Source organism: Myotis yumanensis, unplaced genomic scaffold (genome assembly GCF_028538775.1).
Source record: "Myotis yumanensis isolate MYYU_CA2020_CCGP unplaced genomic scaffold, mMyoYum1.0.hap1 SCAF_9, whole genome shotgun sequence".
NCBI lineage: Eukaryota > Metazoa > Chordata > Mammalia > Chiroptera > Vespertilionidae > Myotis > Myotis yumanensis.
This window is the reverse complement of record NW_027223760.1, coordinates 10,923,653-10,946,396: the sequence shown is the minus strand read 5'-3', so window position 1 is coordinate 10,946,396 and position 22,744 is coordinate 10,923,653. Positions and strand designations below refer to the sequence as shown.

Genomic DNA, 22,744 nt, shown 5'->3' with positions numbered 1-22,744 from the left:
GGGACGACCCCGGTGAGGTTGAAACGGCCCCCGTGAGGTAGGGACGACCCCGGTGAGGTTGAAACGGCCCCCGTGAGGTAGGGACGACCCCGGTGAGGTTGAAACGGCCCCCGTGAGGTAGGGACGGCCCCGGTGAGGTTGGAACGGCCCTGGTGAGGCTCAGACGGCCCTGGTGAGGTTGAGACTACTCCAGTGAGGTTGGGACAAATAAAGGGGACCAGTATGGACTGATGTACAGGGGTAGATACAGAAGCAGAGCAACATTGAACAGAATGTTAAACTACAGTGGGAAGCCTGGGGAGGGTTGGGGGGGGGGGATTAAGAGACCAACTGAAGGACTTATATGCATGCATGTAAGATTAACCAATGGACACAAGACACGGGGCGGGGGGGGGCGGGGGGTAGGGGCCGGGGGAATGTCAAGGGGGGGAAAAAAGGAGACATATGTAATACTCTTTGTAATACTTTAAGAAATAAAAATTATTAAAAAAAAAAAAAAAAAAAAGAAACTTCGTGGCCCATGCGCAGAAGTCAGTATTTTGTGGAAGAGCCGGTATTTTGTGGCAGAGCCACACTGACGGGGCCAAAGAGCCGCATGTGGCTCTCGAGCCACGTTTGCTGAGCCGCAGTCTGCCAACCACTGGTAGGGAAATCCTTCATTTGGAAGACAAGAAAAGCAAGCTGGTGGGACTTCACCATCCCTGAGTTAGAAGGAAAAATGACTGTTTGGGGTCTAGCTTTTCAAAGTGAAAGCTACCTACACTCTTGTAATTAAAGCCTAATGCTCCCATAACAATATACTGCTAGAATAAAATCCACACCCGCCATCTGTGCAGCAAGCTAACACAACAACCGAGAAGTTAACCAGCAGGCAGCGAAATGAGTGCGAAAGCATGACTGCCTGGGTGGAAATGCCTCTTCACCCTTCGCCAGCTGTGTGACCTGAGGCAGGTTACTTACTTGTCCGATCTACCACCCGTTTATGCATAAGTGAAATGGAAACAACACTAGCAACTACCTAATGTACTGTTGTGAAGCGTTTAGATCTCTGCCTGGCACAAAGTAAGCACCACCGAAGCAGGTCATGTTCTTAAGTGAACACTCCTGAGAGGAATGCACAACCTGACCTTTCCACACCAGAGTGGATTACTGGTTTCAGTATGATATTGCTATGCAAATTGTATGCAAAAATGTTAACCCTTTTTTTCTATTTGTTTAATGAAAAAAGATTTTGAAGATGTTTTAGGAAAATACTAAAATATTATTTTTAATGTAAATAATTATTAGATGGAGATTTGTAATACCTAACCCCCCCCAAAAAAATACATGTGCTAAAAGATTGCCATGTTTTCAGCATATACTTAGTAATAACTTATCAAGCATGTGAAAGCATTTTCTAAGTTTGAAGTTTCTTCAGTCCATTTCAGCATAATAAGGTGGGACCCTATGCCGAAACCGGTTTGGCTCAGTGGATAGAGCGTCAGCCTGCGGACTGAAAGGTCCCAGGTTCGATTCCGGTCAAGGGCATGTACCTGGGTTGCGGGCACATCCCCAGTGGGAGATGTGCAGGAGGCAGCTGATCGATGTTTCTCTCTCATCGATGTTTCTAACTCTCTACCTCTCTCCCTTCCTCTCTGTAAAAAATCAATAAAATATATTTAAAAAAAAAAAAAAAAAAGGTGGGACCCTAAAGACAGGTTCTAAATCTGGCTTCACTACGAACCAAAAACATGAGCATGGGCAAATCTCTTACAGCTGATGCCCAACTCCCTATGAGGTCTTTATTTAGAACAAGAAAGACTTCAGATACAGACGGGTGTGCACTTAAGGGGCAATATGGTATAAATTATTTCATACACCTCATTTCAACCCACTTTTAGAAGGAACTTTAATATACTTCCCCTCATGTTAGCTTGGTCTCTGCAGCCAACACTGGGCTTTCTATTTGGATTCCACTTACATACCATCTTGGAGTGCCCCTTGCTGATGTTCTTCCCATTCCTGGTGCAATAGTATCAATTTTAAACATCTCTTCCCTTGAGTCCAGCAGCCCACATGATACAGCAGAGCAAGATTAACCTGAATATGTTCTGACCAGAAGAAAGGATACTCCCCACACTACCACCATTCCTCTCACCTGTTTGCAGGCTTCTGCCCTGCACACACAGCCCCACCTTTTTACTCTGCTCCTTATAAGCTCAAGCTTCTGAAACCCTCTGTTCATCAGGTTCACTTACGCACTTGCTCCACATCTTTGTGCCCTTCCCCTCAAAACGTGTTTTTCTACAGCTTTTCTCAACACAAACTCTGAAAACTTTCTTGTCCCTGTTTCTATAATAAAAAGTAATCACAGGGTTACGTATATAGAGAAAAAATGTATAAATCCACTTTCTCCTTAAAGGTCATTTGAGTATATGGACTGATTCCACTGAGGTTAGATGACCCTATTTAAGGTACTTAAAGAAAATGAATTCTGATGTTATAATTTATCTCACCTGTAACTATTTTAGAACTTAATGTAATAGAACAGTGGTTCTCAACCTTGGCTGCACATTAGAATCACCCGGGAATCTTTTTAAAATCCTGATTTCTGGGCCTCATGCTCCGGAAATTCTGTTTCTTTGTTATGGGGTGGGGCCACAACATTAGTAACAAAGAAACAGAATTTCCGGAGCATGAGGCCCAGAAATCAGGATTTTAAAAAGATTCCCAGGTGATTCTAATGTGCAGCCAAGGTTGAGAACCACTGTAATAGAACCACAGAGATAATTATCACATTGTTTTTGCTTATTTGGAATTAAAGGGAAACAATAGGGAAATATATGTAAATTTTGAGAGAGAAGGAGGTCAGAGGGGAAAAGCTTAGATTTATCATACCCATGTCAATAAATTTAAAGAGACAGAGCTTGATTTCTACTGATTTTGCTTATGTCCAATAATTTATTTTGAAAGGGGTAATGAAAACATTTTACTTAAACTGAATCACATTTATTTTGTAGTGTCTTAGACCCTAGAATTTGACGCAAAATTGTTTTCCTTTATTTTCTCTTTTATTTATATTTTGTTTTTCACTTTCAACAAAAGTAATACATGATTGTATAAAGTTACATATATGTATATATACACATATATATTGATACAGAGAGGAAAGGAGAGGGAGAGAGAGATAGAAACATCAATGGTGAGAGATAATCATTGATTGGCTGCCTCCTGCATACCCCCACATCCCAGGCATGTGCCCGAACCAGGGATCAAATCATGACCTCCTGGTTCCTAGGTAGACACTCAACCACTGAACCACACCAGCCGGACTGATTGCTTAAAGTTTTAAAAAATATTTTACAAATATGGCCCTGGCTGATTTGGCTCAGTGGATAGAGTGTTGGCCTGTGGACTGAAGGGTCCCGGGTTTGATTCCAGTCAAGGGCACATGTTAGGGTTGCGGGCTCAATTCCTAGAGGGGGCGCATACAGGAGGCAGCCAATCAATGATTCCCTCTCATCACTGATGTTTCTATCTCTCTCTCCCTCTCCCTTCCTCTCTGAAACCAATTTTTTTAAAAAGTTAAAAAAATATATTTTACCAATATGTAACCTAAGTAGTGATAGGCCTCTATAAATGGCCCCACATAACATATACACACATGCAAGATAATCATTAAGCTGCTGGTGTATATTCTTCTAGATTTTCACCCTGTATACATACTAACATATGCAGAGTGTCCCAAAAAAATATAAACACACTTTAACAGCTGACAGCTCAATTTTGAAAATGAAATGTATTTTAATAAACACTGCCTTTAAAATTATTCAAAGTGTGTGTATACATTTTTGGGACACCATACACACACACACACACACACACACACACACACACATGTAATCAGCATGTTTTTAAATAGGAAAGATTCCATCACTTACCAAAATAAGCCCCGATATTAGTGAGGAAGTGCCTGTCAGGGCCACGTAGAACTTCGGTGTTAACGTATTCAAAAACATGCTCACTGAAAAAAGAAAGAGACAGGGAGAAGAACAAAGAATGCATGAGTATGCCAGTAAAACCAACTGCTTCATTTTTCTTTCTGTTGAAATCATTTTTTTCTGGTGATAAGAATTCTTAGAACTATAACAAAGCCCCAATAAAATGGTTCGGCACAACACAAGCTTAGAATACCAGGTGTCAAATTAAATCCTGAAAGAAAAAAGCTCCATACAAGGAAAAAAGAGCACCTTTTTTATTGTTGTGAATGGTTTTCTTGGATTCATCACCACTGAAAAGGCTCATCTAAGCTGGTTATAACTGTCAGTCAAATAGCGAAGATGTCCTATATGTTTCCTGAGTCTTTGATGAACCAACAAAACAGTATGTCAGCCTTAAAACAAATAAAAAATAACTATATTCAACAGCTATACTTTCCTGACTGGCTCCTGGCACTCTGTTCACATCAACTATACAGTTGACCTAGTTGCCCATTAAGAAAGGTTCACTTACAAAAACAAACACATACAATAGAGTAAAGATAGTCTATTCAATAAATGGCATTGGGAAATTGGATTTGGACAGATACATGCAAAAAAATATGACTAGACCACCTTCTTAAACCACACACAACAATAAACTAAAAATGAATTCAAGATTTCATTGTAAGACTTGAAACCATTAAAATCCTAAAAGAAAACACAGGTAAAAAACTCTTTGGCATTTCTCTTAGTAATATTTTCTTCTGATATTTCTCTTCGGGCAAGGGATACAAAAATAAAAATAAACAAATGAGACTAAATCAAACCAAAAAATTTTTGCACAGCAAAGGAAACCATCAACAAAACGAAACACAACCAGTGGATGGAAAAGATATTGGTTAATGATACACCTGATAAGGGGTTAATATCCAAACTTTATAAAGAACTTATACAACTCAACACCAAAAAAACAAACAATCCAATTAAAAAAATGGGCAGAGGACTTGAATAGATACTTGTCCAAAGAGGACATACAGATGAGCAATAGATGTATGAAAACATCCTCAAAGTCACTAACTGTCAGAAAAAAATGCAAATTAAAACCACAATGAGATATCACCTCAAGCTTGTCAGAAAAGCTAAAGTTAATAAGTCAACAAACAAGTGTTGACATGGAGGTGGAGAAAAGGGAACCCTCATGCACTGTTGGTGGGAATGCAGATTGGTACAGCTATTGTGGAAAACAATATGGCGGTTCCTCAAAAACTTCAAAATACAACTTCCGTACGACCCAGTAAGTCCACATGTTGGTATATATCCAAAAAAATCCAAAACACTAATTTGAAAATTTATGTACAGCCCCTATGCTCACTACAGCATCATTTATGATAGCCAAAATACAGAAGCAGCCCAAGTCCCCATCAATAGACAAGTGGATAAAGAAGACGTGGTACATATATATAGTCGAATATTACTTGGTCATAAAAAAAGAATGGAATCTTACCAGTTGCAACGACATGGATGGACCTAGAAGATATTATGCTAAGTGAAATAAGTCAGTCCAAAAAAGGCAAATAGATATGATTTCACTTATATGTGAAATTTAAAAAACAAAATAACACATAAAATAGAAACAGACTCATAGATACAGAGAACAAACTAATGATTACCAAACGGGAGGAGGGTTGGAAGATTGGGTCCAAAAGGTAAAGGAATTAGAATTACAAATTGGTAGTTACAAAATGGTCACAGGGATGTAAAGTACAGCATAGGGAATGTAGTCAATATTATTGTAATAACTATGTATGGTACCAAGTGGGTACTTGAATTGTCAAGGAGATCACTTCATAAATTATATAATAATTTAGCCACTATTCTGTATACTTGAAACTAACATGAAATAATATTGACTGTCAATTGTAGTTGAAGAATTAAATAAATGGATAAATAAAAAGAAAGGTTAGCTATATAGTTTATAAATATATTTTATTTATTATCATTTATAACTGGACTAGAGGCCCGGTGCACAAAAATTTGTGCACTTGGGGGGGTCCCTCAGCCCGGCCTGTGCCCTCTCGCAGTCTGGGACCCCTCAGGGGATGTCCACCTGCTGGCTTAGGCCCGCTCCCTGGGGCATCAGGCCTAGGCTGGCAGTCAGACATCATTCTGGCAGCCCGGGAGCCCTCGGGGGATGTCCACTTGCCAGCGGGGAGCAGGCCTAAGCTGCAGTTGGACATCCTTAGCGCTGCTGAGGAGGCGCTGCTGTACTGGAAGCCGTCAGCCTGGCTTGTGGCTGAGCAGAGCTCCCCCTGTGGGAGTGCACTGACCACCAGGGGGCAGCTCCTGCATTGAGCATCTGCCCCCTGGTGCTCTCTGTGTGTTATAGTGACCAGTCACTCCCAGTCTTTCTGCTGTTAGGGTCAGTTTGCATATTATCCTTTTATTATATAGGATAGAGGCCTGGTGCACAGGTGGGGGCTGGCTGGTTTGTCCTGAAGGGTGTCCCGGATCAGGGTGCAGGTCCCACTGGGGTGCCTGGCCAGCCTGGGTGAGGGGATGATGGGTGTTTGCAGGCTGGTCATACCCCCTTCAGGGTGGAGGTCCCCATTGGGGTGCCTGGCCAGCCTGGATGAGGGGCTGATGGCTATTTGCAGGCAGGTCAAGCCCCTCCCAGTGGGGACCCTCACCCCATGGAGGTTTGGCCAGCCTGGGTGAGGGGCTGATGGCTGTTTCCAGGCTGGCCACACCCCCTTTAGGGTGGGAGGTCCCCACTGGGGTGCTTGGCCAGTCTGGGTGAGGGGCTAAGGGCCATTTTCAGGCTGGCCAAGCCCCCCGGCAACAGAAGCTCCCAGCCTCTCCTTTTTTTCTTTTTCTTTTTTTATTCTGGGATTTATTTACCTTCTATAATTGAAACTTTGTTGCTTTGAGTGGAGCTCAGAGCCGGCCGGGAAGCTTGGCTTCCTCCATCACTGGAGCAACCAAGCCTCCTGCTCACTTCAGCTCTGGGGCTGCTGGCCGCCATCTTGGTTGGGTTAATTTGCATATAGTCGCTCTGATTGGCTGGTGGGCGTGGCTTAAGGCATAGTGAAGGTACAGTCAATTTACATGTTTCTCTTTTATTAGATTAGATATGTCACAAACCTTTGACTATCACCAAAACAACAATTGACCTAAAAGGCTTTTTACACACATATTCATATTGTTTACTGAATTTGTTTGTGGAAGTGTTACAGGATTCCAGGGCAGTAGGAATAGAGAAACTGAGATAGGAAGTTAAAACAAGGCCAAGCAGTGTAGGCAGCCAGCTTGTAACTAACAAGCCAATATCTTCCCCAGCAAGGACAGAGAGCAAATGGTTTAAAAACAAACAAACAAACAAAAACCCTCCCTAATGAGAGAATGCAGAAAGGGAGGGGGAAAGGGGAAAGGAGAAAAAGGCAGTTTTATTCTCTAAGCAGGGAAGCCAGCAGTCTCAAGGCTTGGCAAGATAAAGTCGCCAGGTGCTTCTCATGAATTCTGGGGAGGCCACAACAAAGTAAAAATGGGGTGGCGGGGGGGGGACCTTGAGAATGAATCTGTACCAAAATAGTCAGCAAGGAATTTCAAGAACTATAGACAGGAGGGTATATAGCACCTCAGACCACCACCCAACTTGCTCTTCAGAATAGCTGAGAGTCCTTCTGTGCTTCATAAGTCAGATGTTTAAGTTTGCTTTTTCAATAAAGGTGCATGCTTTAATTGGTTTAATAAATTGGCTTTTCACAACACAGTCAAGGTCTCTCATATAAACTCATTTATATGAGAAGACAAGGATCGAGGCTGAGGACAGCCTTCTGCCACTGACTCAGGGGGCTATCCTGTCGGGGAACACCTCTCTAGTGTCGGTGAGAGGTGCCTATAACAGAAGGGGACCATATCCACTCTGGATTTAGAATGAAGGATATTAGAAGTAGAATTTTTATGTCATTAGGGGAAAAGGCTTGGCATTTGTCCTGACCTCAGCCCAAAAAAGCACAGTTACCACATCACCATGAACAGAGATCACAGGCTCAAGCAACAAGCTCTCTGTTTATGAAAGAGACCATGGACAAAGAATGGAAACATGAGTCCGGCCGGCATGACTCAATGGGTTGAGCATCAACCCTTGAACCAGAAAGTCATGGTTAGATTCCTGGTCAGGGCACAAGCCTGGGTTGCAGGCTCGATCCCCAGTGGGGATGGTGCAGGGGGCAGCCAATCAGTGATTCTCATCATTGATGTTTCTACCTCTCTCTCTCCCTCTCCTTCCTTTCTGAAATCAATAAAAATATACTTAAAAAAAAAAAAAAAGATTCCACACTCCAGAAGGCCACTTGGGAAACAAACAAATAAACAAGCAATTACCATAAAGTTTGATGAATGTATACATAGTTTCTGTGCATAGAATTTTATGAAAACACATAAAAAGGCTGGGGGTCTGAGAAGAGGACTAGGAGAATAAGTAGACCTTAACCAGACCAAAGAGGGCAGGAGGAGGGATGGAAGGACAGTGTGACCAAATGAAGGGGCCTGCTTTAAAGGTGCTGAGCAAACAGCACAGCCTTTCTAAGCAGCTGTGCCAGTTGAGGAGGGAAGAAGCTTGAGCTATGAACCCTTTGCAAAGAAGCAGATGTGGGAAAATACACTGATTCTATCCTTCCTGGCTAGGGGAATCCTCTCAATAAACCCTCCTACCTCTGTACCCACTCTTAAAATGAAATTGACTTGTAGTCTGTCATTTGTAATCACAAGAGTCTGGACTAACACAATGTGTTGGGTCAGTAGTCATGACTTGATTATGTAAACACTTTCTGAGAGACAGAGAAAGGCACAGAAGGAGAGATCAGCCTAGAGCTATAAGACAAGAGGAGGTACAGCTGAGGTGGCTTTGCTTGGCCATTATAAAAACAAAAACATAGTGATTTGTCATTTCCCACACAGCAGTCTGTGGAAGGAAGCAGATTTCTAAAAAGGAAAAAAACAAAACAAAAACCAAACAACCCTAGTTACAAACCTAGAGCTGGTAACTGCCAGTCTGATTATGAGGTGCCTAACATTCTCAAAATTCCCCTTACATTATTATTGATCCCACATTTCCCATGATTTCAAAAACGTCACCAGAACAGAGTATTCATCTGTTACTCTACGGTTATGAACACTCTTATCTGTACTATATACTTTTTAGTAAGTCTCTAAGGACAACCTAAGCATAGAATTCAATAAAATCCACACTTCTAAAAGACAGAGAAAGGTTAGCCTGAATTAGAAGTGCTTTAGTAGCCATATTATCAACTCCCCAGAAACAGAGCATAAAGGAAGGAGGGGAAAGGTTTTCTACTGAAAATCATTGGCTTGCTGATCCATTAATCATCAAGAATTAACTGATAACCCTGGCCAGTGTGGCTCAGTTGGTTGAGCATCGTCCCATGCACTAATGGGTTACCAGTTCATAACCAGGGCACATAAGCAGGTGTGGGTTTGATCCCCAGTAGGGGTGCGTGCAGGAGGCAACCAAATCAATATTTCTCTCTCTCTCTCTTCCTCTCTCTCTAAAATCAATAAAAACATTTTTTAATTCCGTGATAAATGAACAAATTATTTGAGTTTTTTAAAGAGAGAAAAATAAACATTTCACTCATTTGGTTTTATTTCATTAAGATTGAAGAGCAACAGTAATTAATAATTAGGACATATTTCTCTATTATATCTGGTTACAGAAAGCTGACTACAGTTGAGAGAGATAATGGTGGGCATTCAAAGAAATAGAGATACAAATAAAGAGAAAAAGCAGGAACAGAAACATTTAGAGAGTGGAAGGTGCTCATTTAAGACCCTGCTAATTTTATGGTCATACTAGATATTATGGCTAAAATCATTAAGGCCTGGCATTTGGCACATCAATGCTTAATACTTACCACATCAATCTATCTACCTATTATTTAATGTTTATAACAAAAACACTTTCACTTATTAGAGAATTGTCACATCAACCCCACTATGTCACAGCTGAAGGGTGACAAAGACCTAAAAACCAGTCGCCCTGCCCTCAAAGCTCAAGCTCATGGCATGACAGGGCACACATGGAGATACTGATGAGAGCCTATTAAGGAATAAAATAGCAAAAGGAAATCAGTAGCCTATCATTGGCAAAGGAAAAGAAGCTATAAATAATGAATGTTTTTAATACTGTACTTATTTTTACTTCTGACCTTTAAAAATAAGTCCACTGTGATCTTATCATTGGTGTGTGCTGCCCCAGGGCGGAAAGGCAGGAAGCCACCCTGAAAGAGGGAAGGATCTAGTTAAAGACTTCCCCATTACAATAAGGCTGTACATTACAGGCCAAACTGCCTGAAAACCAAGGAGTATCTTGACTAGTTTCAGCAGGGTCACTAGCAATTACTTTTGAAAACATGAGGCCTGATAATGCACCTAAAAATTGGACCATAACCTAAAAATTGGGGCATGTGCTTTGAAACATAAACTGGATTTTCCTGAAATGTACAGGCACGTCAGTGTAACCTCTATACTTGCTGAGACTAGACAAAGCAAATTCAAGAACAAACTGGTAAAGATTAATCTAGCTTTGTGAAAAATAAATTCATAAAATTCTCTTAATGTGCTATTTCAACCCAGAGACAAAAATTAAGGCTTTTCATTTGATCCAGCCGGGCACTCCTAACAGGTCACTGGCTCAAAGAATAGCTCACCAGTTATCCAAGGGCAGGCTCTGGGGCTGCATCATGGAGCGTCTGAATTTGCTGAACTTTAACTTGGCAAGGTCTTCTCTTTTAATTAATGAGTAATTGGGAAGGAACTAAGTATGGCCCTAAGAGGAAACTTGGTAGGAGGGATAGATACAAGGAATAAAAATTAAGTGACTTCTATGAATCATAGGAGAGAGGAGATAAGAAAATAATACAACAGGTGACTGTGGGAAGTGAAGAATCACTCCTGTGAGCAGGAGCTAGAGCACCAGAGGGCTTACTCAGGAATCACGGGTAATGGCCCTGTGAGAAGCCAGCCACGTTTCTGGCCCTCATGACAATAAGAGCCTCCCTCCACATTCTTCAGAGCATAAGTTATTCCCAAATTCCATTCCTGGAAAAGACCTGTGAAACAGAGTGAGCACATAACCCTTTGTGTTTGTCTCCGTGGACATAGTGCACCTCACACAGAGCCCTGGAATGAAGAGGTTAAGGGAACATCCAAGAGTTGGAGGTACTGACTAGATAGAACTGCAGTTCTACAACAACAACCCAAAATATGGGTCTGCTTTGTCCTGTGTTACTTTTAATGCTTCATTAAAATATGGCATTTGAAACAAACAAACAAACAAAAAACACCAAAAAGTTATTTTAAAAAATCAGCAATCATTTCAAAAGTTAGGGGGAAAATCCCTAAAAAGAAAGGTTAAAGAAACTAAGCTTATTTAGGCTGTAAAAAGAAGGATCTTTTACCTTTGCAAAAGCATGGATGGACCTGGAGAGTATTATGCTGAGCAAAATAAGCCAGTCAGAGAAAGACAAATACCATATGATCTCACTAATATGTGGACTCTAATGAACAAAATTAAGTATTGATAGAACCAGAAACATGGACTCATGGAACAGACTGGCCAGCGCCCAAGGGCATGAGGCTGGGGTGACTGGATAAAGAAGGTGAAGGGATTCGCTAAGGAACCTATATGCATACCCCAGGAACAGGAACAATAGTGGTAAAGGCCAAGGAAGGGGGAGGTGGGGGAGAATGGAGGGGAGCAAAGGGGTGAAAAGGGGGACACCTACAATAATGTCAATGTTAAAAATGTTAATATAGTAGTAGTAGTAGTAGTAGTCATAGCAGCTATACTAGCATTTACTGAACACCTTTTATGTGCCAAGCACTATGTTATGGACAACAGGCCAAGGAGTAAATCACCTGCATTGTGATTTGTCCTTGTACTAAACATGGATGCCCTGCAAAACAAATGAAGAGTCAGTTAAGAGATGGGTCCTTTTAACTGGATTCTAGTCGCTGGAGGAGTTATTAAACTTGAGGGTGAGTTTGAAGGCAGCCATTTCAGAAGGCAAAGAAATTGTTGAATTCCCAAAATGGACCATATGTTCCTAAATTTCTGATCTCTGCCTTACTAGATGCTGTGAGAACAATCAATTCAGCCACAGGCTATAGGGGCAGCACCTGAAATCTTGTCCTTCAATCAAGTGTCCTTACAGCTTAGGACAAATGCTTCCATTGCAATGGACAAATACGTAATCAAGGCCACAATACATCCCAGGCCCTGAGTCAGAGACATCAGGTGGACTGGGAAATTGTTCATTTCATGCAAAGCAACATTTCTGGTTTAGTCACAGAAAGTTCCAAGTCTACAGAAAGCACATTGAGACACATGTTAGTCTATCAGGAAGCTTCTATCACATTTTCTCAGACCTCCAAAGAGGATTAGGGAGCATACTGGAATAGTTTAATCCACATTGGCATTTTTCCCTGTGAGAATAGGTGATATTCTCTTCTCTCACCTCACTGTTCTTTCAAACCTACGAAACCTCTCTTCTTTCCTGTCAGCTCCCATTAAGGTTGCAACTTCATTTCTGCCCTTCCTCACTTACCAAAGGGTGAAAGAGTGAAAATGGAAAATTTAATAGTTTAGTCTGCACACATGCTAATTTTGAAAAGACTTCCAGATTGCACAGCTTTTAAAATAATAGAACTTGACACTGTGATGGACAAAACCCTAAGATGCCCCCTATGGCCTTCTGGTGTTCATATCTTTATGCAACTCCCTCCCCTTGAGTGTGGGTGGGACATGTAACTTACTTCTAACAAAGATATGTGAGATACCATCTTGGTGGCAGACATGCAGAGGCTCTCCTTGTTGGTTCAATTAAGCCAGGTGGCCATTATGAGAAGCCCATGTAGCAATGGGCTAAAAGCAGCCTCTAGGGCAGTGGTTCTCAACCTTCTGGCCCTTTAAATACAGTTCCTCATGTTGTGACCCAAACATAAAATTATTTTCGTTGCTACTTCATAACTGTAATGTTGCTACTGTTATGAATCGTAATGTAAATATCTGATATGCAGGATGGTCTTAGGCGACCCCTGTGAAAGGGTCGTTCGACTGTCAAGGGGTTGCGACCCACAGGTTGAGAACCGCTGCTCTAGGGGCTGAGTGTGGCCTCTGGCCAACAGCTGATGTGAAACTGAAGCCCTCAGTTCTATCACAATGATTGCTGCAATGGCCGGAGTGAACTTGGAAGGAAAGTCTCCCTCAGTTGAGCCTGAAGGTAAGATCACAGCCTGGCTGACACCACGATTACAGCCTGCTGAGACCCAGGTCAAAAGACCCAGATAAACTGTGTCTGCAGTCCTGACCCACAGAAACCGTGAGATAATAAATGTGTTGTTTTAAGCTGCTATATGTGTACTCATTTGTTATGTAGCAGTATAAAATGTATCTAATCATGTATAATTCATGAAAGTAAAAATTAATGTGGCATCTGAAACTCTGGCTAACTGCAGTACGCCCAGAAAGGGTGCCAACTCTATCTGCCCCAAGAGCTTCTTTCATAAATAAAATGCACCTTCAAACTCTCTTGCCATAACATGTTATTCCACATGCTAATGTAGAATTGTCTTTGCAAATCCAGTAATACTAAAGCAGAAGCTGAAAGAAAACTTTTAAAAAAAATATGGAAAGCAAGTATCTTCATTTTACCCTAGTGAATAAGCTTTATTTTTTCTACACACATTTTAAATATACAACATTTGTGTGTTTCAAAAAACCTTACAAAACCTGTTTTACATCTGGGCATAGCATCAGTCCAATAGAAGACTGAAAGCAAAGCAAACCATTGGCACTTTTTCTAATTTGTTGCTTCTGCTTCCCCTCTCCTTGCCTTTCTCCCTGGTCTCCTTGGGCTCTGATAAGGTCATGAGCTTTTATGCATCACAATCCCCTTGATAAATCCTGTGGCATTTAGCCTTGTGAGAAAAAAGACACAGGACATGAAAGTGTATTTTTAGACTCATTCCTACGGCAAGAAACCCTCATAAATCATTCTGTCTACTCTTCCCTGTACCTTGATGTTGCCATGGCAACTTTACAGGTAGATACACTGTTCTGCTTTCCTGGGCATCTGGCTCTACTGAGAAGCTGTAATCTGGGGAACTCTATGTAGCAGTATTCAGTCTTCCTGGCTCCTCGTCCCTTGCTGGGGGAAGGCCATCTGTCAAGCCATGAAGGACTGTCCAAAGCCAGATACCTGCAAACGTCAGTAACCCTCAAGGACACGTGAAGCAAGATCTCAGATAATCTGTCCCCTTTCATTTACCAGAGGCTGATAATGAGGAACTATACTGTGGTCAAGAACAAGAGAAAGGCTTATATAAGTCTAATTACATTCTTAGCTATTTAAAGTATGTTTGATTTAGGATTAAAGACCATTTTATGAATCTTCCTGTGTAACATCAGGAAGAAAAAAGACACATCTGTCTCTAATGGGAAAGACCTTCCCCATAGTTATGCTGCAAAGAGAAAGAGGCCTTGTGAAGAAATGGTCCTCAGGGCTCTGGGCACCTCTAGCCTCCAAGCATTCACTGCGCCTCAATCCTCCAGCACCCAGCACAGAGCCTGGCCCAGAGAGGCACTCAATGTTTGGTGACACTGAATGACTGCATAAGGGCAGAGTGCTAGGTGATGAAGTTGCAAATTCCCCAGGATTTCTGATTTTAAAGAACTTCACGTATCTAGAAAAACTTAAAGTCTTTGATAACTGGGACCTAGTCTTCTGAGGTGTGTGTGTGTGTTTGTGTGTTTCTGTCCCCAGAGTACTAAAGCAATGTGAGATGCTTATTAGGTAGAGTAGACAGAATGACCAACCACTGATAAATTGAGAAGGTCCCAGACATACTTACATTATCCTCACACAGCAAGATCTTGGCTATAGAACCCTCACAAATTATTCATTTGGGATAGTTAATGACTTACACTAGTGGTTGGCAAACTCATTAGTCAACAGAGCCAAATATCAACAGTACAATGATTGAAATTTCTTTTGAGAGCCAAATTTTTTAAACTTAAACTATATAGGTAGGTACATTGTTATTAACTTAATTAGGGTACTCCTAAGCTGGCCTTTGCGTAAAACGTCCTCAATCTGATTGAGGTACGTTCGCTGAGGTCGACCCCTTCCAACTCTCTCATCCACACTCGTCTTGTATACTTGTTTCAGATAGACGAGTGTGGATGGGAGTTGGAAGGGGTTGACCTCAGCGAACGTACCTCAAAACAATATACCTCCCACATGCTGCGCATCCCGCGGCCCGCCTGCGCTGCATCTCCCTCGCCCGAGACCGACCAACTGACTGACACCCCCCACTTCTTCTAACGCCACTTCTTCAAAATAGACTCGACCAGGCCGAAAACCGACTTCTGCGCATGGGCCACTAAGTTTCAATTGCACTGTACGTGCGCGCCCGCATGTGGTATTTTGTGGAAGAGCCACAATCAAGGGGCCAAAGAGCCGCATGTGGCTTGCGAGCCGCGGGTTGCCAACCACTGACTTACACCATTAAACTCCAAAATCACTTCATTTTAAAGCAATTTTACAAAGAAATCTTTCCAAAACACATTCCATATTTGACTGCATCTTTAAACAGAATATCCTAGAAATATTTCAATCTTTAATTGCTGGCTCCAAGTCATCAAAATGAACATAAATTGTAGTACTGCGCGAGCATGTAGCAATGTTTTCAAAAACTCTTCAAGTACTCTATATTTTTTCCCTCCAAAATGAAGTGATCCCAGACTAATGTGTTTTTTGTGTCTTTATCATACTATTTTTATCACCTGATATGTTATCAGGTATTAATTATTATTTGTTGTTATTGTGTGCCTGCTTCAAACTGCTCTCTCTCCTTCTTAACATGCTACTTAAAACTCTATTGCTGCCTCAAAGGCAGGTAACCAACTTTGGTCATTCAATAAATATTTGTGTTTAATGTGTGCTAGGCTGTGTAAAATACTGGTGATACAAAGATAATTGATACATAGTTGATAGTTGTCCTATAGGAGCTCTGGGTTTGTGGAAGAGGCAGACTTGGAAACAAATTAACAGGCAATTCTGAGTGTTGCTCTAGAAATACAGAGTTTGTACTTCTAACTCAGCCTTGAGCTGGGGTGGGGGACAGAACAAAAAAGCTGCTAAGCAGAGCCCCAAGGATGTGCATTAGAACTATGTAAAATAAGACCTGTGCTCTCCCATTGTAACTCTCTGATGCTCGTCTGTATGTGCTATGTACACCCGCATTTTTGTTCTTAGAGCTTGGTGGTTTGGGGAGTTGAAATGACTGAACTGCTGAGTTCTAGACAAGCCAGGCGTCACCACAGTGAGCTGTAATCAGTATTGTAGAAGAACACTCTCAGTGGTTCTTGTGTTCACACTGGCGCTCCAACGGGCTCCTCACAGCCTCAGTCATGCAAAATGTGCTTGGACTTTTCCATCATCTTGACAAGCATTTAGTCACCAACTTCTCATGTACCCCTCCTTTATTGGAAGTTCTTTTTAAAAATATACAGAAGCTTTAGAAGGTTTGCAAGTTGAATGTTGCAACTCATTACCAAATGGGCCAGAATAGAGATAACTACCTAAAAGTGTTCAAAATACTTGTAGCAATCAACTGGTTGAACAGATAATTATTAAATCTCATGACAGCCCTGGCCAGGTAGCTCAGTTGGTTAGAGCATCATCCTGATATACCAAGGGTGCAGATTCAATCCCCAGTCAGGGCACATACAAGAATCAACCAATGAATATATAAATAAGTGGAACAACAAATCTCTCTCTCTCTCTCTCTCTCTCTCTCAAATCAATAAAAATAAATGCATGGAAATAACTAAGAGAGGTAAGAATAGTAACAAGAGTAATGGAATAGCCATCCAGTTTCTAAATTTTTTTCAGTAAATGCTCTATATTTACTAATATCAGCTAACCCATTCATTTATCCAAATGTACTTATAAAAAGTACAAGAACTAGAACCTGCAGTTGAAAAATAAAAAGATGAGAATGACCCTCCCCTTGAGAAGGGAAAATAAGATGCCCACACAAGTAACACTGGACAGAATATGAAACATAACAGAAAAGAGGTACAGATACAACCTAAAGAAAGAAACTATTACTTCTAAGTAGAAGGATTAGAGCGCTTGATGAATGAGATGTCCTTCTGGGCTTTAAAAGAAGGATCAGCTTGGAGCATGAGATTGTAGACGAGAACAGAGACAGTATGGATGCCAGAGAGATATTACAACGCACACAAAGGAAGTGAGGTGGCATAGAGGGCGGATGAGGAGAAGCAGTGGGAGAGGGAGAGAATGCTGGCTCAAATGCCAGGTAGAGACTTCATATGGCAAAGAGTGAGAAAATACCCACCACTGGTGAGCGGAGATGTGACTGAGACAGATGTGTTTTGCAGTAATGAAGCAGCGTGTCAAATGGATAGCTTTGAGAGTTATTTGAGTGGAGAGCTCCGGAAATATCACTAGGGTGGGAAGTTGGGCATTTACATGGTGCAGAGGTAAATTCAAGAAGATGTGGCTTTTAACAATGTGGCATATAGGGTGAGAGTCTGGAGAACGTTGGTGAAGTGGGGCCAAAATCAAACTGCAAGTGATTAGAGACAGTGAGGGAAATTTGGCAGCAAGCACAGCCTGCAGCTACAGTGAGTCTGGCAGGAAAGAGATGAGAGTTTATCATTAAGTGTGACTTAAGTTAAAAGAAAATATAAATAGCACCATATGAGTTAGGTGTGAATTAGGAATAAAACTCAAACTTTTATTTCACTGCAACAAGATCAGTCCTCCTAAGAAATCCTAAAAGAATGATTAGAACAGCCCAGCTAGAATGGCTCAGTTGGTTGAGCATCATCCTGTGTACTGATGCCAGTTTGATTCCCGGCCAGGACACATACCTGGGTTGCGGGTTTGATCGCCAGTAGGGGCATGTACGGAAGACAACCGGTTGATGTTTCTTCTCACATCCATGTCTCTCTCTCCCATTCTCTCTATAAGCATGTCCTCAGGTGAGGATTAAAAAAAAAAAACTTCTTTAAAAAAAAAGAATGGTTTAAAAAAAAATGAAGCACTTTGACAGGATTTTGAACCTGACAATTATAGGTACGTATAATCTTATTTGATCAGTTAGGATTAAATGGCAAAATAAAAGTAAATCTATTTCCTATTATATTTATTCTGATTTTTGTACTTTCTGTTAATTTACTTGCTCTGCTTTGAACCCTCTGCTAACTTACAGCTAAAGAGTCTGCCTCAAAGAAAATGGTTTGAGCAGACAGAGAAGCAACTAGAGGCCATGGGGTAGTAAAATTCAAATTGGATTTTTAAGTTAGCTATTTCTTTCCATTACTTCTCCAAAAGTTCAAAGACTAACTTCTCTTTTGAGTGAAAAGCTGCCCATAACAGAAGGTCTGCTGTAAACTGTGGTAAGACGTTTCCCTCTGGGTGAGGGTGCGTAACACACAGAGATAACAAGCCACAGGGGAAACCACTGGACAGGCCAATATTTTAGTAGTCAGCTGCTCCAACTGCCTGGCTGTCCAAAGTAAGGCTTCATCATTTTCAAATCCAGTAACTAGATCTGGCTTTACATTTGCATCAAATGACTGGTTACTATTCCAGAAGACACCTGAAATTATTTCCCTAGGTAATAATTATTTCCCTAGGTAATAATTTGCTGGCAGCAAATTTTAAGTAGTAAATCACAAATGCACCTGTCTTTCGTGTCTACAGGTAACAGTCCCTGGGAATTAGAGCACTGGTATTTTCAAATATTGGTAAGCCAACTTTTTAAAAAAAAAATCTCTTAGGAGATGTAAATAAATTCCAGATGTCATCCCTAACACAAATGCTCCCAACCTGTGGATGGCCTTTTTCTCCCTTTCAAATCTATTCTGTCTCAAATAGTTTTCAGACATCGTCAAGCTTCTCTGTGAATGACCCAGTCATCTGTAATGTAAAAAAAAGAAAGAGAATAATAAAAGGAACATATTTGTACCAAAAGAAAGAAAGAAAGAGAGAAAATTAGTTAGTTAGTTAGTTGCAGGTTTTTAGTTAGCAATTGCCTAATGCAATGCATAGATCCTTAGAGCCCAGGCAATTTACCTCCAGGTAGATCAGTAGTTGGTTAAAACCCAAGGTTAAGGAGGCACAGTCCTGGGTCTGAATGAGTCAGTGAACCTCATACCAAGAAATCCTATGCCAAAAACTCAGAAGCCACCTTTTACAAATGGGTATTACCACTGGGAGGACAATCTTTACATTACTATAAAAATAACCCCGTTTTAAAAGTGGATTAAATTTTTTTGTTTGTTAATCCTCACCTGAGGATAGTTTTCCATTGATCTTTTAGAGAGAGTGGAAGAGAAAGGGAAAGACAGAGGGAAACATTGATGTGAGAGAAACACGATTGGTTGCCTCCTGCATGTGCCCTGACAGGGCCGGGGCCTGGGAGGAGCCTGCAACCAAGGTAGGTGCCCTTGACTGGAATCGAACCTGGGTCCCTTTGGTCCACAGGCTGATGCTCTATCCACTGAGCAAAACCAGCTAGGGCAAACGTGGATTAATTTTTAAGGTTTTTCCAAAACACCCTAAAAAATACAGAAAAAAATAATATTTAAATCACCCCTCCCTCCCCACACTACCAAAAGGAAAAGAAAAACCAGCACACACAGTGCGGCTAATGATAACACAGACTGTTTTTCTAAGGAATAATTGCTAAGACCGAATCATGCTGACAGATGTAGAGACCAAAGCACAGAGAAATATTTAATATGATTACTCAGTAAGCAAGCACAATACGTGATTTGTAAAAATGCCACCTTCACTATAAGTCAAATTGCATTCTATGCAAAATGACCAATACCATTGTTAAGGAGACAAAATTATGTCTTAAAGATTAAATCACTTAAGTCACCCGTCCAAAGTCACACAGCTAGAAAGTGACAGACTCAAGAGGTAAATTCAAGCACAACTGGCTCTGAAGCCTGAGTTCTGACCACCCTTCCAAGGGCATCTTCCACCCAGTGGATACCACAGCAGGTCTCCGAAGCCTCTGGTCAGATCATTCCTTTCCATTCATGTGCCCCTGAGAGGTCCCCTCCTCCTTTCTCTTGCTTAGAATATCACACCCTCTAACCTGTCTCCTTGCTGCCATCTTTCAACTCAGTCTAACCCTTCCTCTGCTCTGCTCCTCAGTCACCTCTTTAACTCATAGGAGCGGATAGGCTCCAGCTTCAAGATCACTAACAAAAAGAATACCCATAGATGGCAAGTATTACTCCTTAGGTCATAGTTCTAGTTACTGGCAAAATCTCCAGATTCCTTATTTGGTGCCTAAACTCTAATTTATTAGTGTTAGAGCAGAACGTATCATTTCTGCTAGTGAGTTTAGAATCTCAAACAAGTATTGAGATGTCTGTGATAGTCCTGAGATGTCTACAGCTGGTCTAGTTTCTGTGCTCAGACACAAATATGTATTTACTTTCTTTCTTAAGTGTTTGGGGGACTATAACTAATTTCATATATATAATAGAGAAGTCGATATATAATGTTATACTATCACATATAATAGGTAAGTGTATACCATGTAATACATATTGTTTGCTAGTAATCTTATATATAATAACCTTAATTCCCTAATTACTGGGCACTGCCTCAATCCTATACTTGTTCTTATTCCTCCATGGTTCTTACTAAAATAGCAGAAAAATAGAAGGTGTTCAATAAAGTTGATCAACTCCTAACTTTTTAAATCATGCTGAAATATGTCCTGTCACTAAGTAAGTATGGTATTATAAGCAGCCCTCTGTGGAAGGCAGTGAGACGGGCATGAGCAGAGTAGGAATAGAGTAGGAATCAGGGTGGGAAACCCCAGGTACCTAGCAATGGGCAAAACTGAGAAAAAAAGGACCTGGCCCGAGGGCGACCTTTCCTCCCCTAGCATATCCCTGGTCATGAGGTTTAGAACCCCTGACCGTTCATGCAGTTCAGACTCTCCCCTGACCTTTCCACCCCTACCATGTCGATAGTCATGTGGTAGACCCCCTTAGAGGATGAATAAGGGGGCCAGAGAATAGCCTCATACAAGTCTGTGCAAGACCTCTCCCTTAAGCTTTAAGCCCTCAGGACAATGAGGTTGACCTGCATCAAATAAACAAAGCCTGGTTTCTGCTGACCACAGAGACAGTTTCAACCAAACTAAAGATAACATCTAGGCCCCAGTTGTGTTTCATCTTCAGGCCCAGAAAAGCAGCAAGGCCAGGTGGGGTGACACTATGGCTGACAACAGGACCAGCTAAGATGACTAACCATTTCCTCCCCTAGTGGTGACCCATCAGTAGAGACCAGGACCCTGAAAGGACATACCTGGAAAAGCTGATGAATATTCAATTAGATCCTCCCCTTTGACCTCCCCTAAGAGGGGATAAAAACCCTGATGATCGAAGACCCAGTGCACTTTCTCTCTAGTGCACCCATGCCTTACCCCTCTCCTTATCCCAGGTACATATATACTTGCTCTCTTTCTCCTTAGTTCTAAGGGCCCTTATTTTGCCTCTGTAACTTGTTTCCTGAGCCAATACAGCCCAGCCAGCTCACTTCTTCCTCGGCTCACTTCTTCTATTTCTGTGACTCTCTAAAAAAAACAAAAACATTTGCTTGCATTTGAGTCTTAGCTCTGAATGCTTTCATAGCCAGAACTCAAGTACCGAGGTTGCTGAATCAAGGTCCAATTGCTGGTAACATTCTGGTGCCATTTTGCTGCTAGCACATCTACTTCAGAAATGGGCAAATCAGAGGTTGGCAAACTATAGCCCACAGGCAAAATCCAGCCCACCATCTGTGCCAGTAAATAAAGTTTCATTGAACACAGCCATGCTCATTAGTTACATATTGTCTAGGGCTGCTTTCATGCGATAACAGCAGGGATAAACAGTTATAACAGAAACTCTATGTCCTGTAAAGGTGGAAATATGTATTATTTGGCTCTTTACAGAAAAAGTTTGCTGATCCCTTATCTACATTAAATAAAGTGCTTCTCTGGTATTTTCTACTAATGTTACTCTCTAATGGCAGGAGAAAATTAAGTGTGTACTCCAGGAAAGTCATAAACCTGTTTGAGAAGCATAGATTTAAATAACTATTTGCCTCTTCAAATACTGTAGGGAAGTCATCAATACGTGAATGATGCTGCCATTCCTCAAAACTTTACATCTGAATTCCTCATTTCCATCTCACAAACCTAACTTGTAAAAGAGTACAATCAAGCTAAATAAAAACCACTTGAAAACACAGAGTATTGATTGGTCTTTACTTAGACAAACTATTACAGTAAGAAGATGGATAAAATGATTAAAATTTCACCTACACATTATGCCAAATCATATCTGAAACAGTTTCTATGAAAATGCTATTGTCTAAATAAAATTTGAGTGAACTTAGAAACTCTAACTAAATATAGTAAGATGTCCAAACATTTTCTGGATCCAAAACATCAAAAAGATGAATAATTTGAGGAGCATTTAAAATCAAAACACACAGGCCTACCCTGGCCTTAGTGAAAATTAATAAGGGCAGCAAAAAGCTTCTAGGGTTGTGTTGAGAACCTAATATAAGCCCTCAAAGCAGCACTATTACAATTACTACATTCACAAAATTGTAGTTTTATTCTAATCATAGATTTATTTCTTTAATCAGCAC

The 22,744-nt window shown here is 41.1% G+C and overlaps 1 protein-coding gene across 5 annotated transcripts in view; it reads right to left on the bottom strand.

The window, feature by feature from the left end:
- The window catches only part of ST7 (suppression of tumorigenicity 7), a 296,978-nt gene that overhangs the window by 162,780 nt on the left and 111,454 nt on the right, over nucleotides 1-22,744 (bottom strand). For all 5 annotated transcript variants that reach the window (XM_070423767.1, XM_070423769.1, XM_070423768.1 and 2 more), the window contains exon 2: nucleotides 3,921-4,003. In XM_070423767.1, the coding sequence (XP_070279868.1) occupies nucleotides 3,921-4,003 (83 nt within the window). The remainder of the gene's footprint in view (nucleotides 1-3,920; nucleotides 4,004-22,744) is intronic.